This window comes from Euprymna scolopes, chromosome 12 (genome assembly GCF_053919585.1).
Source record: "Euprymna scolopes isolate OS-2025 chromosome 12, ASM5391958v1, whole genome shotgun sequence".
Taxonomy (NCBI): Eukaryota; Metazoa; Mollusca; class Cephalopoda; order Sepiida; family Sepiolidae; genus Euprymna; species Euprymna scolopes.
In genome coordinates, this window is record NC_136493.1 from 55208176 (window position 1) to 55226643 (window position 18468).

The 18468-nt window shown below is 29.1% G+C and overlaps 1 protein-coding gene across 3 annotated transcripts in view; it reads right to left on the reverse strand.

Annotated features, from left to right (window-relative positions):
- The window catches only part of LOC145291287 (serine/threonine-protein kinase OSR1-like), a 195728-nt gene that overhangs the window by 39592 nt on the left and 137668 nt on the right, over positions 1 to 18468 (reverse strand). For all 3 annotated transcript variants that reach the window (XM_080136938.1, XM_080136941.1, XM_080136940.1), the window contains exon 11: positions 11796 to 11918. In XM_080136938.1, coding sequence (XP_079993064.1) covers positions 11796 to 11918 — 123 coding nt within the window. The remainder of the gene's footprint in view (positions 1 to 11795; positions 11919 to 18468) is intronic.

Sequence of the window (18468 nt, forward strand, 5' to 3'; positions counted from 1 at the left end):
TTTAATAAACACTGTTTGATTTTATTATTTGTTAATATTTACCAAATAAAAATAGGAAATCTGCAAAGTCATGCAACAAATTATTTGCACAATAATTCACAAAAATAATTTCATCATTATCAAGTTGTGATAGTGTCACAGATTCTTCCGACTGTCTTACGCTAGCTAACTCTTTCCTCCATCACACCTGGTAGGGCTTCATATGTGCATTGTGAATCTTTTGCTAGGTGTTTTAATGGCGTGGAAATGAGAACTCCCATCCATTGAGTCCCTAGGTTGAAGATAGAGGAACAGCCTCTAAATATAGAGGGTAGCTGTGAATACAAAAAATAAGCAGCACCACACAAAATTACAAGCTGTCCACTGGAAAAGTATAGAACCTAAAAGCCATCCTATCAGTTACAGTGAAGTATGCTCCCAGCAGATGAACTCAGCAATTTAAGTCAATAGTGGAGCACTCATTGTTTATATGGATGGTGTCTTAAAAGATCTATCTTACACACAAATTAAACACTAAAAAATACAATTTAATCCTCAAAAATCAAAAAACAAATTGTTACCACTTGGAAAATCAGACAAAAATTAGTTGATAAAATTTTACAGCTATTTTGGGAGCTAAAGGGAAGAAAAAACAACTACAAAGTCCATGCTCAGTGAAAAAAGTGTTGAGTAATATTTATCCAAAATATTAACAGATATAAAATTTCATATTTATAAAGCCTTTTGGCTTGGATGAAAATGTCTTGGTTTTGTCCTCAATCCTATTATACTAAAACAAAAGATACTTTAAGAAACTAGAAATTCTATAAGAGCTTCTTCTCAATAGTATAGAATGTAGAATTCAATACCATACTCTGCTGACTTAAAGTACAATATCAACAATACTTATCAAATCATGCTCTTAAGTAATGAACTATCATTTCTAATCCTCTTACAATATTGTTCATCATTTAATTGACAATCCCACTAATCACTAATCTGTAAATGGTCGTTGGATGTTGATAAGTGGTGACTCATTAGCATAAAAAAAAAACAACAACTAAAAAAAAATGAAGTCATATAAATCAAAAAGTGTCATGTCATACATACCCTTTGCTCTCTCTCAAAGTAAGACGGCACTGGAAACTATCCTTGTTGTTTTATTTTTTTAACAAAATATATGCAATAGAGACAAATAAATATTGCACCATGTTTTTAATTACTAGACCATATGTAACCCAACTGGTTACATATGTCGTATATATTATTAAATATATAATTATTTGATTTTGACATAGGTTGATAAAGCAGCAGCAGTAGGGCTGTGGCATGGATAGTGTCAAAGCTACGCTATCAGGAACTTTAGTTCCTGGTAGGGCCACCCAAAGTGGCTCTACCAGCAATGAAAGATTTGACACTCAGCAGTATTAGGGTTATATAATCTGGCTAGAGAAACTCTAGTGAAATCTAAAAATGACTGCATTTGAGTTGGCAGCTTTTGGTCATTTCATCAATGTACCTGTGGACAATCTACAGAAAGTATTTCAGTTATTTATTACAATCCAAAATGATTATGTTCTGTTGGTACATTTTTATATGCCACTCAATACTTGAAGAAACTTGAAGCAATTATTGGTCCCTGTTGATCTCAATTTCAAGAGTAAATTGAAATAATTCAGGAACGTGAAGCGTTCCTAATCTGTGAGCAGCTAAAGCAGATGAAAACAACATCAAGTCTAACTTCCTCTACAGCAACAGCAACAAGGAAATGATCATGGCCAAGTAGTTAATGACATGAATGGCAACCTAGGTGAGTCAAGTTTAAGTTGAGTTCGTGCCACAGAAACACTTTTACTTAGGATATTGGCAACCCTCACATAATCTCTCTCATAAGTACCCAATGTCTTTCTAGGAAGAATTCTAACAAGATATCAAGGAAACGAATATCAACAATAATCATCTGATTTAAAATGAATGATGCTCAGCAACAGTAGTTACAACTCGTACTTTCAAACATATACATTATGGCTGTCTAGAGCTGCTGTTGCTACCATTAATTCTTTATGATTAAATCCATTTTCAAGTAAATATATTGATTTCTTTCTTGGTAAATTTCCAAGATACTTCAAAGGCATTCACTTGTCATCATACAAAAAAAACTTATTTTTATTTTTCCATTGCCAGCATGGGGGCTAAAGGTGAAAAAATACCAATATTTTCAAATTAATATATTTTACCACTTTTTAATGTTTTAAATTAAATTCTACCAAAACAAGAAGAAAACAACTAACAATTATTTCACAAAAAAATGCATATCAAAAGATCTCAGTGAAATTACTTCAGTCTACACCGCTTGAAAATTTCACTTTTTAAATATGCCTCCTCTCCAAAAAAAAAAAAAAAAAAAAAAAAAGCATAAAAATGGTGTTAAACAATTAGAAGAAACATAGGATTCAAAGTTTTGTTTCAGGATTTTTTTTAGGTGAGGATTGATCATTTGGATCATTCAAACTGCTGGCTATTATTCTTACATTTTGGCTGATGTAATCTCTGACTTCCTTCAAATATGGTTATCAAACTCAAAAGTCAAACTTGAGAATAAGAATGGAATTTCAAACTGAACTGTTAATTCAGTTCACAAAGGTAGATTATTCTCATTTCATCAGCCATGATTAGGTAGACACTTTATATAGTTCTTAATTATATTCTTAGTATTTCCTGTACTGAGTATTGAACTTTTAACCTCCAGAGAACTATTGCTTAGAACTAATTATTACTCAGCACTTTATTCGTTGCATCATTAATCCAAATTTTATTCTTTATAAATCTTTCACAATAACTTATGGAGTTAACCATTAAAAATGAATCAAAGAGGTTTGATTTCAACAGTTAACCTCTTAAATAAGAGAACGATTGATACACAAAATTGACCATCTCTTGAGCGACATAATTCAACAAAACATGCACTAATGACTAATCAGTACAGAAGAAAATGAAGGACTGCCCTAGAAAAAAAAGAAAAGAAAAAGAGAAAGCTATACTGGAAACTGAGGTAAGAAGTCACTCCCTTCTTAAAAAAAAAAAAAAAAAAAAAGGATAAAATTTCCATACTGCTCAACTTAGTCAATATTATTGTTTAATTTATTCTAAAAACACAAGCGACAAAACAATTTTTATACTGTTTCATTATAACTCATCCATTAACAACATTATAATATTACACCATCTATATATTGAAATATATTAAAATCTTTTACAGCTAAGATGGCAATTTTTACTCAACAACAATGCAAAGTTTCATTTCCTTTAAATTTTAACGTTTTTATATTTATGTAACATAATATTGAATGAATCAGTTTATTAACAAAAAAAAAAAAAAAAAACAGCCTAGGAAAATACATGCAGCAAATTATTTTTTCAATTTAATATTTTGAAAAATTTTTTAGATAAGGGTTGATAATTTTTTTTATTATTTGGACTACTATTCTCATTTTAGTCGATATTTTCACATTTCATTTGATATAACCTCTGTTCTTCAAGTGCTTCTTGTTGAATTCGGAGCATATAAGAAACTTGAAACTGAACCCTTTATTCTTAATCCACATCGATAGACTGCACTCATTTCATCAACCATGATCGGATAAAAATGTTCAATAATTTGTATTTTAGTTATCTATAGTAAGGATTGAAACCTTTATCTCCAGAAGTCTGTTACTTAGAACAGACTGATACTCAATGCTTTATCTGTTATATTACATCTCCATGTGGACAATTCTAGTACGGATTTTGGGAGATTCAAACATGACCTTGTTTTAGATGTGTAGTATGACTACAGACACACATACCTATCAACACATTGAAGATGACCAAAAATTTTGTTCTTTTAAGAAGAAAGATTCTTTTAAAGACATTTTGTATTCCTATATGCCAACAAATAAAGAATAGAGAAAAGATAAAAACATAGTTTACGTATAAATTTTTTATACACACAAAAACATAGGTTTAAAGATTGGAAATTCTAGCAAAAATGGGTGAGTGAGAATTGTGGTACACCAAATTTGTGAAGGTTTCACCATCTGTAGATAGATGAGCTAAAATCAACAATACATATTTTTCAAGAGTGTTCTAAGAGACAGCCTTCTTAAGGTTAAAAGTTCTATCCTCACTACAGGAGGTAATAACTAAAAATAAAAATTTTAAAATACTTAACACTTTTAGACAATTATTGCTGACAGAACGAGAACAATCTACCTTTGAGGATTAAATGATTCACATAGAAGTTCAGTATAGGTTCCTGAGTTTGAAAAGATGTACACGAAGAAAGAGGTTACATCAGCTGAAACGTGGAAATAACAACCAAGATGAGAATAGTAGTGCAAATAATACAAATGACAGACATTATTATTATTAAAATGTCAAGGACAGAAAGATACAAAAAGTACATCAAATATAGAATGCATACATGTAGTAACCAAGAGTAGAATTGCAATTAAAAAAATTTAAATATAAAGATAATGTGTCATATAAAATGAAAAATTTATTGCAAAATTCATCATTTTCACTTTACAAGAAAATTTAGCAAACAACTTTTATTTCAAAATTTACATTTCATTAATTCTATACAGGTGGAACAATAAAATTGTCGCCTAGAAAATATGGCATGATTCCATTTCCATTTGATGAAAACCTGCTTTCTTTTTTTATTGCCAGACCATCTACTAGTTGGCCAGTTGTGTACAAATCCCAAGAGCAATAGAAGCCTTCTATCGTGTCTGAAAGTGGCACAATGTTCAACGCGTGAGATCGGAGATGTGCCGTTGTACAACTCATGCTCTCTACTGATCCAAGTTATAACAAGAGGAACATTGCCAGCACTCTCAAAATGCATTGCTGGATTGCCACAAATAACAGGGACGTGCCCAGGGTGATGAAAACAAAGTGAGGGCCACATCATGCCACCTCACATCTTCAAAGTCGACTTGAAAGTCAACCCCAAAGTGTACCTGGACATGCTGAAGAGTGTAGTGATTTCCTGGTGTAATCAGGTAGCTACTGGCAGATCCTGGGTGTGGCAGCAGGACTTGGCGCCTGCCCACAAGTCCAAAGAGACTCAGGTTTGGCTTCAGAAGGAGTGCTACGACTTCGCACCCTTTTTTCACTGGTCTCCATCCTCCCCCAACCTTAACTTGCTGGACTACTTTGTTTGGTCACACATTGAGAACATCACCAACATGATCTTCCACAGCACTAAAGCCAGCCTGATCGCCACCATCGTCCGAATATTCACCAAACTCCAGCTGGTGCTTGTAGAAAAGGCATGTTCCCAGTGCCAGACCCGTATCAAGGAAGTGATTGAGGCTGAAAGCGGCTACATTGAATAGATGTCAGCTCTACTACATAATCAAGTTACCTAAATTGACTTTTTCAATAAAAGTTTTAAAATAAAGCTGTAGTGTTGTTTTTTTAGAGCAACAACTTTATCGTTCCACCCTTTTTGATTAGTTTTGATTAAATTATATAAATTATTGTTGAATGATTAGTGGGTTATTTTTTTTATTAAATGTTCCATGCCCATAAATTAATTTCCATCTCAATTAAATTCCTTATAAATTTTCATGATTCTATAAAAATATCAAATTTACATAATGAATTCTATAAATAATGATTCAATTCTACTCCATTAGTTCAATCTTCCTTGTATTTAGTAATTAAGAGGAAATAAATTAAGATAAAAAGTAGGTCTTATTTAAAAATACAAATAGGAACTTATTGAATATTTGAATAAGTTATGTAAAGTGAAAATGAACCAACTCTCTTTTAAGAAAGAAAGAAAAAGGACATAAAAAAGACATAACCCCCTCTCCCGAACATAAAAAGCTTTAAAATTCACTTGATCCTACTTTGAACAAGATCTTTTTTTTTCAAAGAAAAATTACAAGTACATTATCTTTTTGAATCAAAAATTATTTTCATTAAGTTCATAATAGAAGTGAGAAAAAAATAATTGTCGCCTAAATAATCTGTTTATCTAGAGATTTGAAAAAAAAGGTTTTGGGCATGATGTTAAATTGACTCCAACACACTTGGGAAAAGTGTTCCTTCCTATATCACCACCTTGAAATCCATCTTCCCCAGACATTTTCTAATTTTTTTAATGCTAACCCTATTCTTTCTGACCAGATACTGACTGATGATGACGAATCAATTTCAGATGCAAATAATGGAGATGACATTTAAGACAAATGGAAGATTGTGAAAACAATGTTTTAAAAAAGTTTGCAAATTAACTAAAAGAAATCTTGATTGCAAATTGTGCAAAAAAAAAAAAAAAATATAAACGAAACTGATCTTTGATTTTTCAATATAATGTATGAGCTTTATCTATCCAGAATAACCCGGGATTCTTAATGTCATTTTATCAAATAAATTTTTGGTGCTTATTTAGAAATTGAAATCATCAATATACCTAATATAATCATAATAATAATAATACAGAAAATACAGATACATCTTTATGATGTACGTACTCGTCATGGAATGAAGATGTCATATTTCAAAAATCATAAATTGATCAAGTAGGTTTTTTTTTTTTTAAATAAGTAAATAAAACTTAATGAGTAAGCAAGAGAGAAAGGGTTACGGTAAGACCATTTTTTTAAGAACGTGTTTAAATTTAGAGGTCAACAACACAACTCTACTACAGAGATTTATGGACCGTGTTATTTTAATATTTCATTATTAACTGCTAAAAATAATTTAAAAAAAACTATTGGATCAATTTATGTTTTTATTTTTTTGACATCTTCATTCTATGATGAGTACTTACATCATAAAAATTTTACTGTTATTTTTTTTTTAATAAAGTGTAATTCTAAATAAGCACCACATTTTTCATGAAAAAATAATGCATAAATCAGACAAAAAAAAAAAGCTCAAAATATAAGGGAGACAATTGATAGTTTTACCTTTAAGCTAAAATAAGAATTATCTCCCTTAAATTTTAAGCCTTTCAAATTATTATTTAAAAGTATGTCCATTGTAATAATCTTTCTTATCAGAATAATTATTTAAGAAGAAAAAAATCTGGAACAAATCACACTTTTTTAGTGTAAGGATCAAGCTACAAGGATCGCTAGTCATAAGCAAATATTGATTTGTCACATGTATTGCTATTTAGGTCCAACACAGGAAATCCAACAAGATAATTTTATATATTAGATTAAATAAGAAAAATGTATACTTGAAAGTCATATAGCATTACAAAAGCTATAGTGGATTGAGATTCCTTGAACATGATTTGAAGATTTATGAAAAAGCTGTTATTAATTGGATCCTCTCCTGATCAAAATAGACGGTCAAGAGTACAACTTGTAAGCAACAAAGTTGATGACTGGTGCACTTTTCTATGTGATAAGTTATTCCAACATAAAAAGCAACATTTTCATATTTTCACTGATTTAGAAAGGTCTTTGGCAAGGCACAAACACGGCCTCTAACACAAATATTCTTTTACTAGTTTATTTTCTTTCCTTGAGTACTGTTGGTACAGTACTTAGCTATGGCAATTTCCATCTTCACTTCACCTAGCCTCTAAGAAAAATATTTGTGTAATTTTCTGGAAACAATAAGGTACTTAGTATATGCATTAAAGAGTAAGTCACTATGATGTATTTACATATTGCTATCATTGGCAAAACACATCAGACATTACGTCTTTAAGAAAAAATAATTGACTTTGAACTAATGCTGAATACTCCCTTTTAGTTTACAGATTATATAAAATTTTTAGTTTAAAAAAAATATTTATGTTAATGTCTTTAAATTTTAAAAACAAATATTCAGTTAAAAATAAATCCTTTAGACTAAAATATGTGAGGTATAGAAAGCATAAAATTTACTGCCTGTGTACTATGTACTCTGCTTATTCCTACTTTGTCAAGCGATTGTTTTGATTTTGCAGTGAAATAATTATAATTTTGTGGGGTAGACAAAGGAAAGAATCCTTGTGAGTATACATCAATATAGAACAAAAAATATAAATACAAATCAATATTGATTAAAACAATATAACTTTCCTGTAACAACTGTTTCTATTATAATCAATATATATATAAGATAATAAAAAAATAACAAAGCATCATAATCATCATCATCATTCAAAAGCAGCAAACAACCTTTAACAGATTAACTGTGATCAATATGGCAGTCATGCTTTTTAAAAAATTTTCCTTAAATCTCTATTTTTGTTGAAGATCTGAATAAAATAATCAAGTTTTACTGGATTTCAAGCTTTTAAAATTGTTTTTTTTTTCTTTTTTAAATACAAGTTGTGTAAACAAAAAAGACAGAAATTAAATTTTGACCCATATAACCAGTAAACATCATTTTTATTTATTTACTTTTTTAAATAAATAAGTATTAAATAAATATTCAACTCCAAAATAAAATATATATTTTGGAGTTGAATATTTAAAAAATAAAAATGCATTTATGATGATAAAAACATCTTTTTTGTGAAGGCAATAGGGTGAAAAAAAAGTGTTTCTTGCATTCTCAATATTATCACAGCCAAAAGCAATCTAGGTGAACAATAAGTAAGCGACCATTTGCCAGTGGTATGTTGGTTGAAAAAGATCAGAACAAATAATTACAACTATTTTGAGATAGTTTTTAAAACTTTTATTAAAAAATTATATCAAAATAATTGTGATTATTTTTTTCGTACTGAAGTCAATTTTTGCTAAAAAATGCTTCTTTTTTCGAATTATATTTCTTCAATAATAAAAATATACGAAACATTTATCAACAAATTAATGAAGTTAAAATGTTGTTTCGAATCAGGAAAAAAAAAACTGGCTAGAATTATATACAAAACATTTTTAAAAAATACTCCAAATTATTTACAAAAAAAAAAAAAAAAAAAAAAAAAATCTTCATAAAAACTGGGAAATATTATAAAATTGCTTAATATATTCAAAGCAAATGATAAATTTAATTTAAATGCAATTATTTTTTGAAGTTGAATAAGATGTTTAAACAAATATTAGCCAAACTGTCAAGCCAGTAAAACTAGCCCAAATTTTCAACTATAATTATTTTAAATGTACTTAAAAATGAAAAAAAAAAAAAAAAAAAAAAACGAAACAAAAGAAATGAAAAGAAACGAAAAAATGAAAATAGGAATGAAATGAAGTAATGGAAAAGAAAAAGTGAGAAAAAAGGAGAAAAAATGAAAAAAAAAAAAAATGAAAAAAAAAAATGAAAAAAAAAATTTAATTTTTTCATTTAAAAAACGTGAATAAATGGAATAAAGAAAAAAAATCATGAATGACTAATGCAAATATTTATGTTTATAAACAAAAAAAAAAAATTGTTAAATGAATTTGGTAATGAATCGCACAAAACTTACACACAACTTCAAAAAGTACATTAATCTTTTGATTAGGGATTATCGTGTATAGGCAAAACTATGTTGCAGGTATCTCAAAATGAATAACTTAACTGGTATTTTTGAATAAAATGAAGTAGACAACAATGGTTATACAGTATATAATAATAAGTTCATTTTGTTATTGTTTTTTATTAGCAATAGTAACAATATGAGTACGCCATTACTGTATTCAACTTCACTTAGTATGGTTTGTCATATTTAGAAAGCAAATTGAATATTTTTTTAATACAACATATATCAAATGTGAATACATATTTAAAATACATGCAAAAATATATAATCAAAAAATATAAGCATTTATTATTTTTGTAAAGTTAAACAAATATCAGAACGCTAAAATAAATCACATTGGTGATTCAAAAAGCAAAAATCATAATGTAAGATGGATAACACACAGAAAAGCTTATTTGTCTAACATATCTAAAATCATTTACAGCAAATACAAGAACAAAAATTATAATTTCAGGTTTTAAAATAATCAAATAGCAAAAAATAAACAATAAACACGCACACATTTATGCACATAACCTGATACAAAACAGAAAATTTATAGTTTAATTGATATTTAGTATTTTAAGATTATAGCAGTTTTAGTTAAAATAAACAATTATATATAAATATATCTAAATTATTTACCTTTGTTGCAACAATAAAACAAAATTTGCTTTTTGATTAATAACAAACATTACATATTTAATTATGCTGAAGTATAATTTTCATGTTAATAAAAATGTTATTTGCTTCTAAAGTAAGTGTAAACAATAAAATAGGTTTCATATGATGTTTTAAATAATTATAATTAAATTATGGTTTTTACTAGATCCAAGTTTATGAGCAAAACTTCCTAAATTATTTTGTTCACTGTTGTTAACCATGATTATAAGTTTAAAAAGTTTGCTTAATCATTTATGAAAATATAGATTAAAAATAGAAAAATGTATTTCAAATGTGTATTGTTTTAAAGAAATAATAATTTCATTGCAATTTTAATAACAAAATTGAATTCTTGTATCTGAATTTCTAACAAAGTAAAGCAGACAAATACCCCCTCTCCCAATTTAAAAAAAATTAATTATTTTTAAAACTTCACATTATCATCACTTAAACACACAATTTTCAGAAAATTGTTTTTGGTTGACTTTTTCAATTTTTTTAGGTGAGTGTTCAGTTTGTATATGAAATATAAAATATTCTTTAAAAATAATACACAGAAAAATCCTACAACAAACTCATCAGTAATTAATCATTGGTATTAACACAGAAATGCAAAAAATGAATTAAATTGTCATGAAAGAGCAAATATAATGGTTAACTTCTAATGAGTATTTTCGTGAAAGGAGCCCCTAGGGGTTTTTTTTGTGTATTATTTTGAAAACGCTATATAAATTTTGTAGTGTTAAAAAGTTTTTAAAAATATTCTTTCTGCAGCTGTTAATTCTGCCTGAAAACTTATTTAACACATCCTAAAATATTTGTTGTTTTAACTGTTGGAAACTATTTTGGATAACTGTATCACGGTAACATAAAATTCTTAGTTTAAAATTGTTTTTGTAAACTTACCTGTTTGCTTTTTTATTTGGGGTGGGGTGGGGGAAGTTTGCAATATAAACAAATTAACTAATTTGAAATTCTGAAAAGGTACCTAAAAACCAGATCCAAAAAATTTTTTTTATAAACTTTTTACTAGAAACAAGGAATATTACAACTAAGGTGTAAGGGGATACTGTGGTGGGGTCCAGATTTATTCTGGGGGCAATCTGGGTAGGGAATTGGTTAACAAGATGGTTTTCCCATTTCATTTAAATTTTTGTATGTTGATACTGTCAGGGAAATCAAGAGCAGAAAGGGAATTTCAAAGATAAGCCACCCCGGCATCTATGAACCTCTACAATAAAAAAGTGGAATTTAAAGGAAGTCGTGGGGTAGAGGTATAAGTGCAGAAAGTTCATTAAAGCATATTCTGGCTTAAGAACAATCAAAATATTAAGGAGTTAAAAGGGGGACATTTTATGCTAAAAATATATTTTAAACCAATTTATTTTTTAAATTGATCAAATTAATTTTTTTTTCAAAAGATTTTTAGAATCTCAAAATTTGTTGCTTTGTATGTGTCTATGTGTCATATACATTTGCCAAAGAAAAATAAAGTTGAGTATATATATATATATATATATATATATATATGTAAAATATTATGTTTTATAATTTAAAAAAAATAAATCTTAAAAATATTTTATTAAAAAGTAAAAACAGAAAGAAAGCAGCTAATGGAAATTAATGAAAAGAAAACTTCAAAAATATTTTAAAGAATTGATTATGAAATAAGCTGAAACATTTTGAACTCCCTAAATCGAACTCTATTTACCCTCTCGGATGCACATGCTGCCTGACCCTCCTCAGAGTTGACGTCCATTTCATCATCAGACCATTCCCAGGCACCATCCTCAGTCTTGTGTAAACGACCGCTAGAACCAGGAACACGCTTCACCTGAGAATTAGCGTGGACAACACGTCAGTGAAAAAATTCAATCTCACATTTAACATATGCAAAAATAAACTTGGAAAAAAATGTTTTTTTTAAAACAAAACTCAGCAGAACATCTGAAAATCCAAAATGTCAACAAAAAAACAACAACAAAAAAAAAAAAACTGAATTTTCTAAACCTGAAATGAAAGTAAATTAAAAATGGTGTAAAAATTTGCTTCATTTGTTTTGTTTTATGGGCTGGGAGGGATAGCTAAAAGCTAAAGAAAAAATTTAAATACTGATATTATTTTCATTAATTAAAATGGATGAAAGGTATGGTCTCTCCTGAAGTCGGTTGTATCCTGTTCTCAGATAATAGCTTTACATTATTTTGGGCATTGTAAAATGGATCAAAATTGCGACAGATAAAGTTCATGCCAGGTGGGAGTCATGATAAAGATTTAAAAAAAAATACTAACTATTTGAGCTTCATTTAGCTTAGGTATAGGCAAACTGTGGCCCGCTAAAGGTATTAATGTGGCCCATCAAATGTTAGTAAATTTGAAAGCAAAAGTTACCAAAATGATCTTCTTTTGAAACTTATTTGACGTGCCATACGAGTGTGTAACGTCTTCACCTGGCTCTCATAACATTAATAAAATAATCAAAGGTCAAGAGTAATCACACTGAAGGTCAAGCAAGAGTATTGTTTCAAGTAGGCTTTAATTCTTCCAAAAACATTTGTTAGCTTTTCTTTGCTTTGAAACTGACAATAAACTACAACACACACACACATATATATATATGTAGCTCATTCTCACTCATGGGAAGTTAATTATTTTAGTTTATCAATTCAAATAGTTCCTAACACACTAATAATTGAAAACATTATAGTAATTTATATAGTAAATCACTTTTAATGTAAACTTCCATTCAAGGGATATAGGTTCAACTGTTTATGTGACTACCCTATGTCACAGAGCAAAACTTATTCTCACTTCGTCCAAAGATAAAGAGCAGGTAAAAACCAACTGCATTGCAGACACTCAAAATCAAAATATATCCATTCTGCTCGGCTGACTATGGCTGCATTTACACAGAATGAGTTGATGTTATAATTGCATTTCTTTTTTCTTTAAAAACTTCTTATTTTGTCTATTTTAGATATTATTTTGAGCTAATATACATTGTAAACTTATAAAATTGTGAATTTGTAGGTGTCTTCTGCAATGAAAAATTTGCCTGCTCCTGGATTAATTCCTGAACTTAGTTTAGCTTTCAAGTACACGTGATCAATCTTTGACAGTAGAATCATAACTTAAAAAAACCACCGCTTACAACATTGTTCAAACATGGTTTGGGGCATGGTACAGGTCAAGGAAGAAACCAGCTCAACATGACCAGGGTTCATACCTTTTTCCCAAACCTGACAGAACTTGAATGTGGTTTGCTAGTTCATATTCCTACCAATAACCATATCTGTAAGCCAAAGGGAGACGAGCGAGAGCCTGAAAAAGATTGGGAAACTGATTTAAAATAACAATACATTTTTGAGTAAAAATTGTTTTGCTTTGTACATTTATCTCCCTTGATAAATTGCTTATCTTTTAATTTGTCTGTTGACATAATCATGTTAGATCACTAAAGTTAAACCACATTGAGCCACATCAGATGAGCCACCATTTGAGAATACCGGGTGCTGTGTGTCATCTCTCCTAATTAGGACATTCTCTAGAAACTTTCTCTCTCTGAAGAAGCTGATTTACCCCATCTAGAGTGAATATCTAACCAGGTATAATGACATGGAATGTTAAGCTAGAAAAGTACCAAGTATCTATTTTTTTTATAACATATATATATAAATTTTTTTTGTAAGAAACAAAAATAGTTTATATTTTTAAATGGAAAAAATATTCTGAAACAAGTTAAATATAAAATATGGAATATAGCAATGGGACCTGTATGAGTAATATCAATTACAGTGTCATACCAAATTAGTTCTTTTCAGAGACCAGCAGAAGTTGGAGAGCTAAAGTTATACTTGATCCTCTTTATCATCACTAATTAAGAAATTCATGACTATTAGACATGCTGAATATTTATGCACATCACTAAAATATAACTGATATTTTTGTTACAAATCTATATTTATATAAAGTATAGGCATAAAGGATTGTAAAGTTGGCTATATTTAGTTTATTATAGTTTTAAGTAAAAGTTGTAAAAAAGAGGTGGAAGCTATTTGTGAAAATTCGGATGCATTTTATTTTTGCGAAGTTTTAACGTATGCTATGAGACATCTATTAAAATTTCCAAAATTCCAGTTTCTTTGGAATATTTTAAAACATTTAAAAGAGCATTACATGGAAAAGAACTTCCATTTGAAAATTCAAATATTTTAGATTTCCATTGAATTTGATCCATAATAATTAGACACCAATTAAGCATGATTTACTGAATTTCAATTTCTTCTTAGGACCCTTACCTTCTGCTTTAATTTTAGACATTTTCTAGAATCAAAATCTTGTAAGTGGAAAAACGATTCTACAAATAAGGTTTAATATCATTATATGTTGATTATAGATTTCATATAAGGATATAAAACTGGTGCAAAACTGTTCTATTCTATGAATTCATTTTACCTGGAACATGTATTTTTTTCTAGTTTTCTTAAAAATTCTTTTATTTTGTTCATATTTGTAAAATTATGATTAATCTGCAGAAATACCTATAAAACCAAAATCATTTAAAATAGTCATGATTTTAAAATATATTTGCACACACACACACACACACACACACACACACACACACACACACACAGAAAAAAAAATGGTTTTCAATTAACAGCACCAAATCAAAACAAAAGACCATTTGAAAAAAAAAAAAAAAAGATTGAAAAAGGCAAAAATACAATTAAAAAAAGATTGGCTGGGGAGGGGGAGATAAAATATTAATTTTTTTTTTAATAAAGACAACAAACAATAAATAAATGAAAATAATTATACAGATTGTTTCTCATTAACTAAACAAAATGTTACAAAAATGATTAGAGCAAATAAAAAATTGTCTTCTGCATAAAAAGAAATGGTTTAAAAGTAGTTTTTCTCTTCTCATTATTATAAAAATTAGAAAAAAAAAATACATTTATCCTCAATGCATCTATTTTGTTTAAAGATTTGTCCTATGGGTTTATGAAAAATATCTTTATGCAAGTGGATGATCACTCTATATAATAAACTCTATATAAAAATGATAACTTCTATGTAAATTTTTTTCCTTTTGTCTGCATATGTCCTAAACTGGATTATTTATACCAAAACACACACATATATATACATTAGTAGTTTATTTAACAGAAATATATTTCCATATAATTACAAAGCTCTGTTGAAGTAAATATTGAATACACACACACTATATCATACTACCATATCATGTTATGCCTATATACATGAAATAATAATATACAAGTTAATTTTGTTATTATTTTTCATTAGCAATAGTAGCAATATGTGTACGCCATCACTATTGAATCTCACTTAGTTAAGTGATAGAGTTCTTTGTTTCTTTGCATGCAGATCCATTCCATAAGTAGCTCCTTTTTACGGGATGCATATATATATATATATATATATATATATATATATATATATATATTACAAACATAAAAAATAACCATAGAAACATGTATCTTGCTAACTAGCATGGTAAGGATCGAACCTACAATTACATTGTTTGTAGTCTGATGTTTTACAACTGGACTATGATGTACTGTTCTTATCGCTTAAATATTAAGTTAATTTAGTTATTATTTTTTATGTTGGATGTAAATAATGATTTAAGGAATTCATGTTTATGAAAAAATAAGCATATTTCGATGGAGAAATAATAAAAACAGGATTTTTAATAACAATATTTTTGATGGGTAAATATTACAAAATTTGGTACAGAGTGCAATCTGTTGAAACAACATATTTAATAATAATTAAAAAAATAAAATAGGTACTTCTATAGAAGAATACCCATATCCATCTAAATGTTTCTGATTGTGATTTACAGAACAAACTAGAAATGCCTGGGCTGTTGCTGAACCATTAATTAGTAGAGACATTAAATGAAACAACTTTTTCATTTTTGTCCCTGACTAACCACTTCTCCATGTTAAAAATGGGTTTAAAAATTTTCTTCACATCAGTAAATAAATTAAATTTATTTTTTTAAATATTGCCAACTACATATTTATCTCCCTCTCTCTCTCTCTCTCTCTATATATATATATATATATATATATATATATGTATGTATGTATGTATTTCTTTGGAGGATGGGTAGTAAATTCTTAAAAACCCTAACCTAATCTGCCGTTGTACATTTTTTTAGGGTTTCAAAATCATAAACTGTTTCCACTATTTTTGTTTGTAAAATGGTAAATCACAATCAGAAATATTTGAGTCAATATGGGTCCTCTCCTATAGAAACACCAAAAAAAAAAAATGTTAGAAGGTAACATTTCGTAAACTTTTACAGTCGTAAATGTACGATTTGATAAATACATCCAAACATATATAAATACATAAGTATAAATAGACATGTCTCTGCATACACACGTATGCAACCAAGTTAATATTTTTGCTAAAGTAATATTCAGTAAACATCAGCCGAATGCAGTGTTTCCCAACTTTCTTCTTTTTTCAATACATAAATGATTTCTATTTTGAAAATGTAGAATTTTATGCCAAATTAAGTTTTAAATTGCACAATAAGTTGCCAATGAATTGATTATCATACTTATTTTCTTTTAGAAATTTAAAATTTAGTTATGCAAGAATAAGGAATTTGATGAAATATAAAATCCAAATACAAACTTTGAAAATTTCAATAAACTTGCATCTCATAAACAAAATAATATTACCCCCCTTTTAAGTTTCTTTGGACCCTTATTGAGAATCCCTGGTTTAAAGAAATGTTCATACATATTAAATATATAATTTCTTATTTATTTAATAAGCATTTTTTTTTTCAGAAATGTCTTATAGTTCTGAAGTCAATGATATTACATGCATATAGTAATAAGCTGACTGTTCTTAATGGCAACTCGCTTGTGACTAATGCAATACAAATTTGAATCCTATTCACAATATAAAAAATAAAGCCAATATTATAATAGTTACGAGTATTTTTATATTCAGATATAAAAAAAAATCCAAATTTGAATCATGATGCATATTTTGTTTTTGTTGAGAGTCAACAATGACCCCCATCATAAAACTTGACTTTATATTAGAAGTTGCCAGAAAGCAATCAAGAGGAAGACCAATGATGAGATATACAACCGGTCTTGACCTGAACTAAGTCAACGATCATGCAAAGTTGAGATGAAAATCCATCATTGCGAAACTTCAGCATAGCAGCATTAACGCACAAGAGAAGATAATTTTATGATGTGAAAATATCTACAGTTCATACTTAGTTTTTAAATTCTGACACTCTTTGTTGTATTATAGCCATATAAATGGCTGCTCACGCTATAGGCGTATAAAATGGCTGCTCACGCTATAGGCGTATAAAATGGCTGCTCACGCTATAGGCGTATAAAATGGCTGCTCACGCTATAGGCGTATAAAATGGCTGCTCACGCTATAGGCGTATAAAATGGCTGCTCACGCTATAGGCGTATAAAATGGCTGCTCACGCTATAGGCGTATAAAATGGCTGCTCACGCTATAGGCGTATAAAATGGCTGCTCACGCTATAGGCGTATAAAATGTCTGCTCACGCTATAGGCGTATAAAATGTCTGCTCACGCTATAGGCGTATAAAATGACTGCTCACGCTATAGGCGTATAAAATGACTGCTCACGCTATAGGCGTATAAAATGACTGCTCACGCTATAGGCGTATAAAATGACTGCTCACGCTATAGGCGTATAAAATGACTGCTCACGCTATAGGCGTATAAAATGACTGCTCACGCTATAGGCGTATAAAATGACTGCTCACGCTATAGGCGTATAAAATGACTGCTCACGCTATAGGCGTATAAAATGACTGCTCACGCTATAGGCGTATAAAATGACTGCTCACGCTATAGGCGTATAAAATGACTGCTCACGCTATAGGCGTATAAAATGACTGCTCACGCTATAGGCGTATAAAATGACTGCTCACGCTATAGGCGTATAAAATGACTGCTCACGCTATAGGCGTATAAAATGACTGCTCACGCTATAGGCGTATAAAATGACTGCTCACGCTATAGGCGTATAAATGACTGCTCACGCTATAGGCGTATAAATGACTGCTCACGCTATAGCCGTATAAAATGACTGCTCACGCTATAGCCGTATAAAATGACTGCTCACGCTATAACCATATAAAATGACTGCTCACGCTATAACCATATAAAATGACTGCTCACGCTATAACCATATAAAATGACTGCTCACGCTATAACCATATAAAATGACTGCTCACGCTATAACCATATAAAATGACTGCTCACGCTATAACCATATAAAATGACTGCTCACGCTATAACCATATAAAATGACTGCTCACGCTATAACCA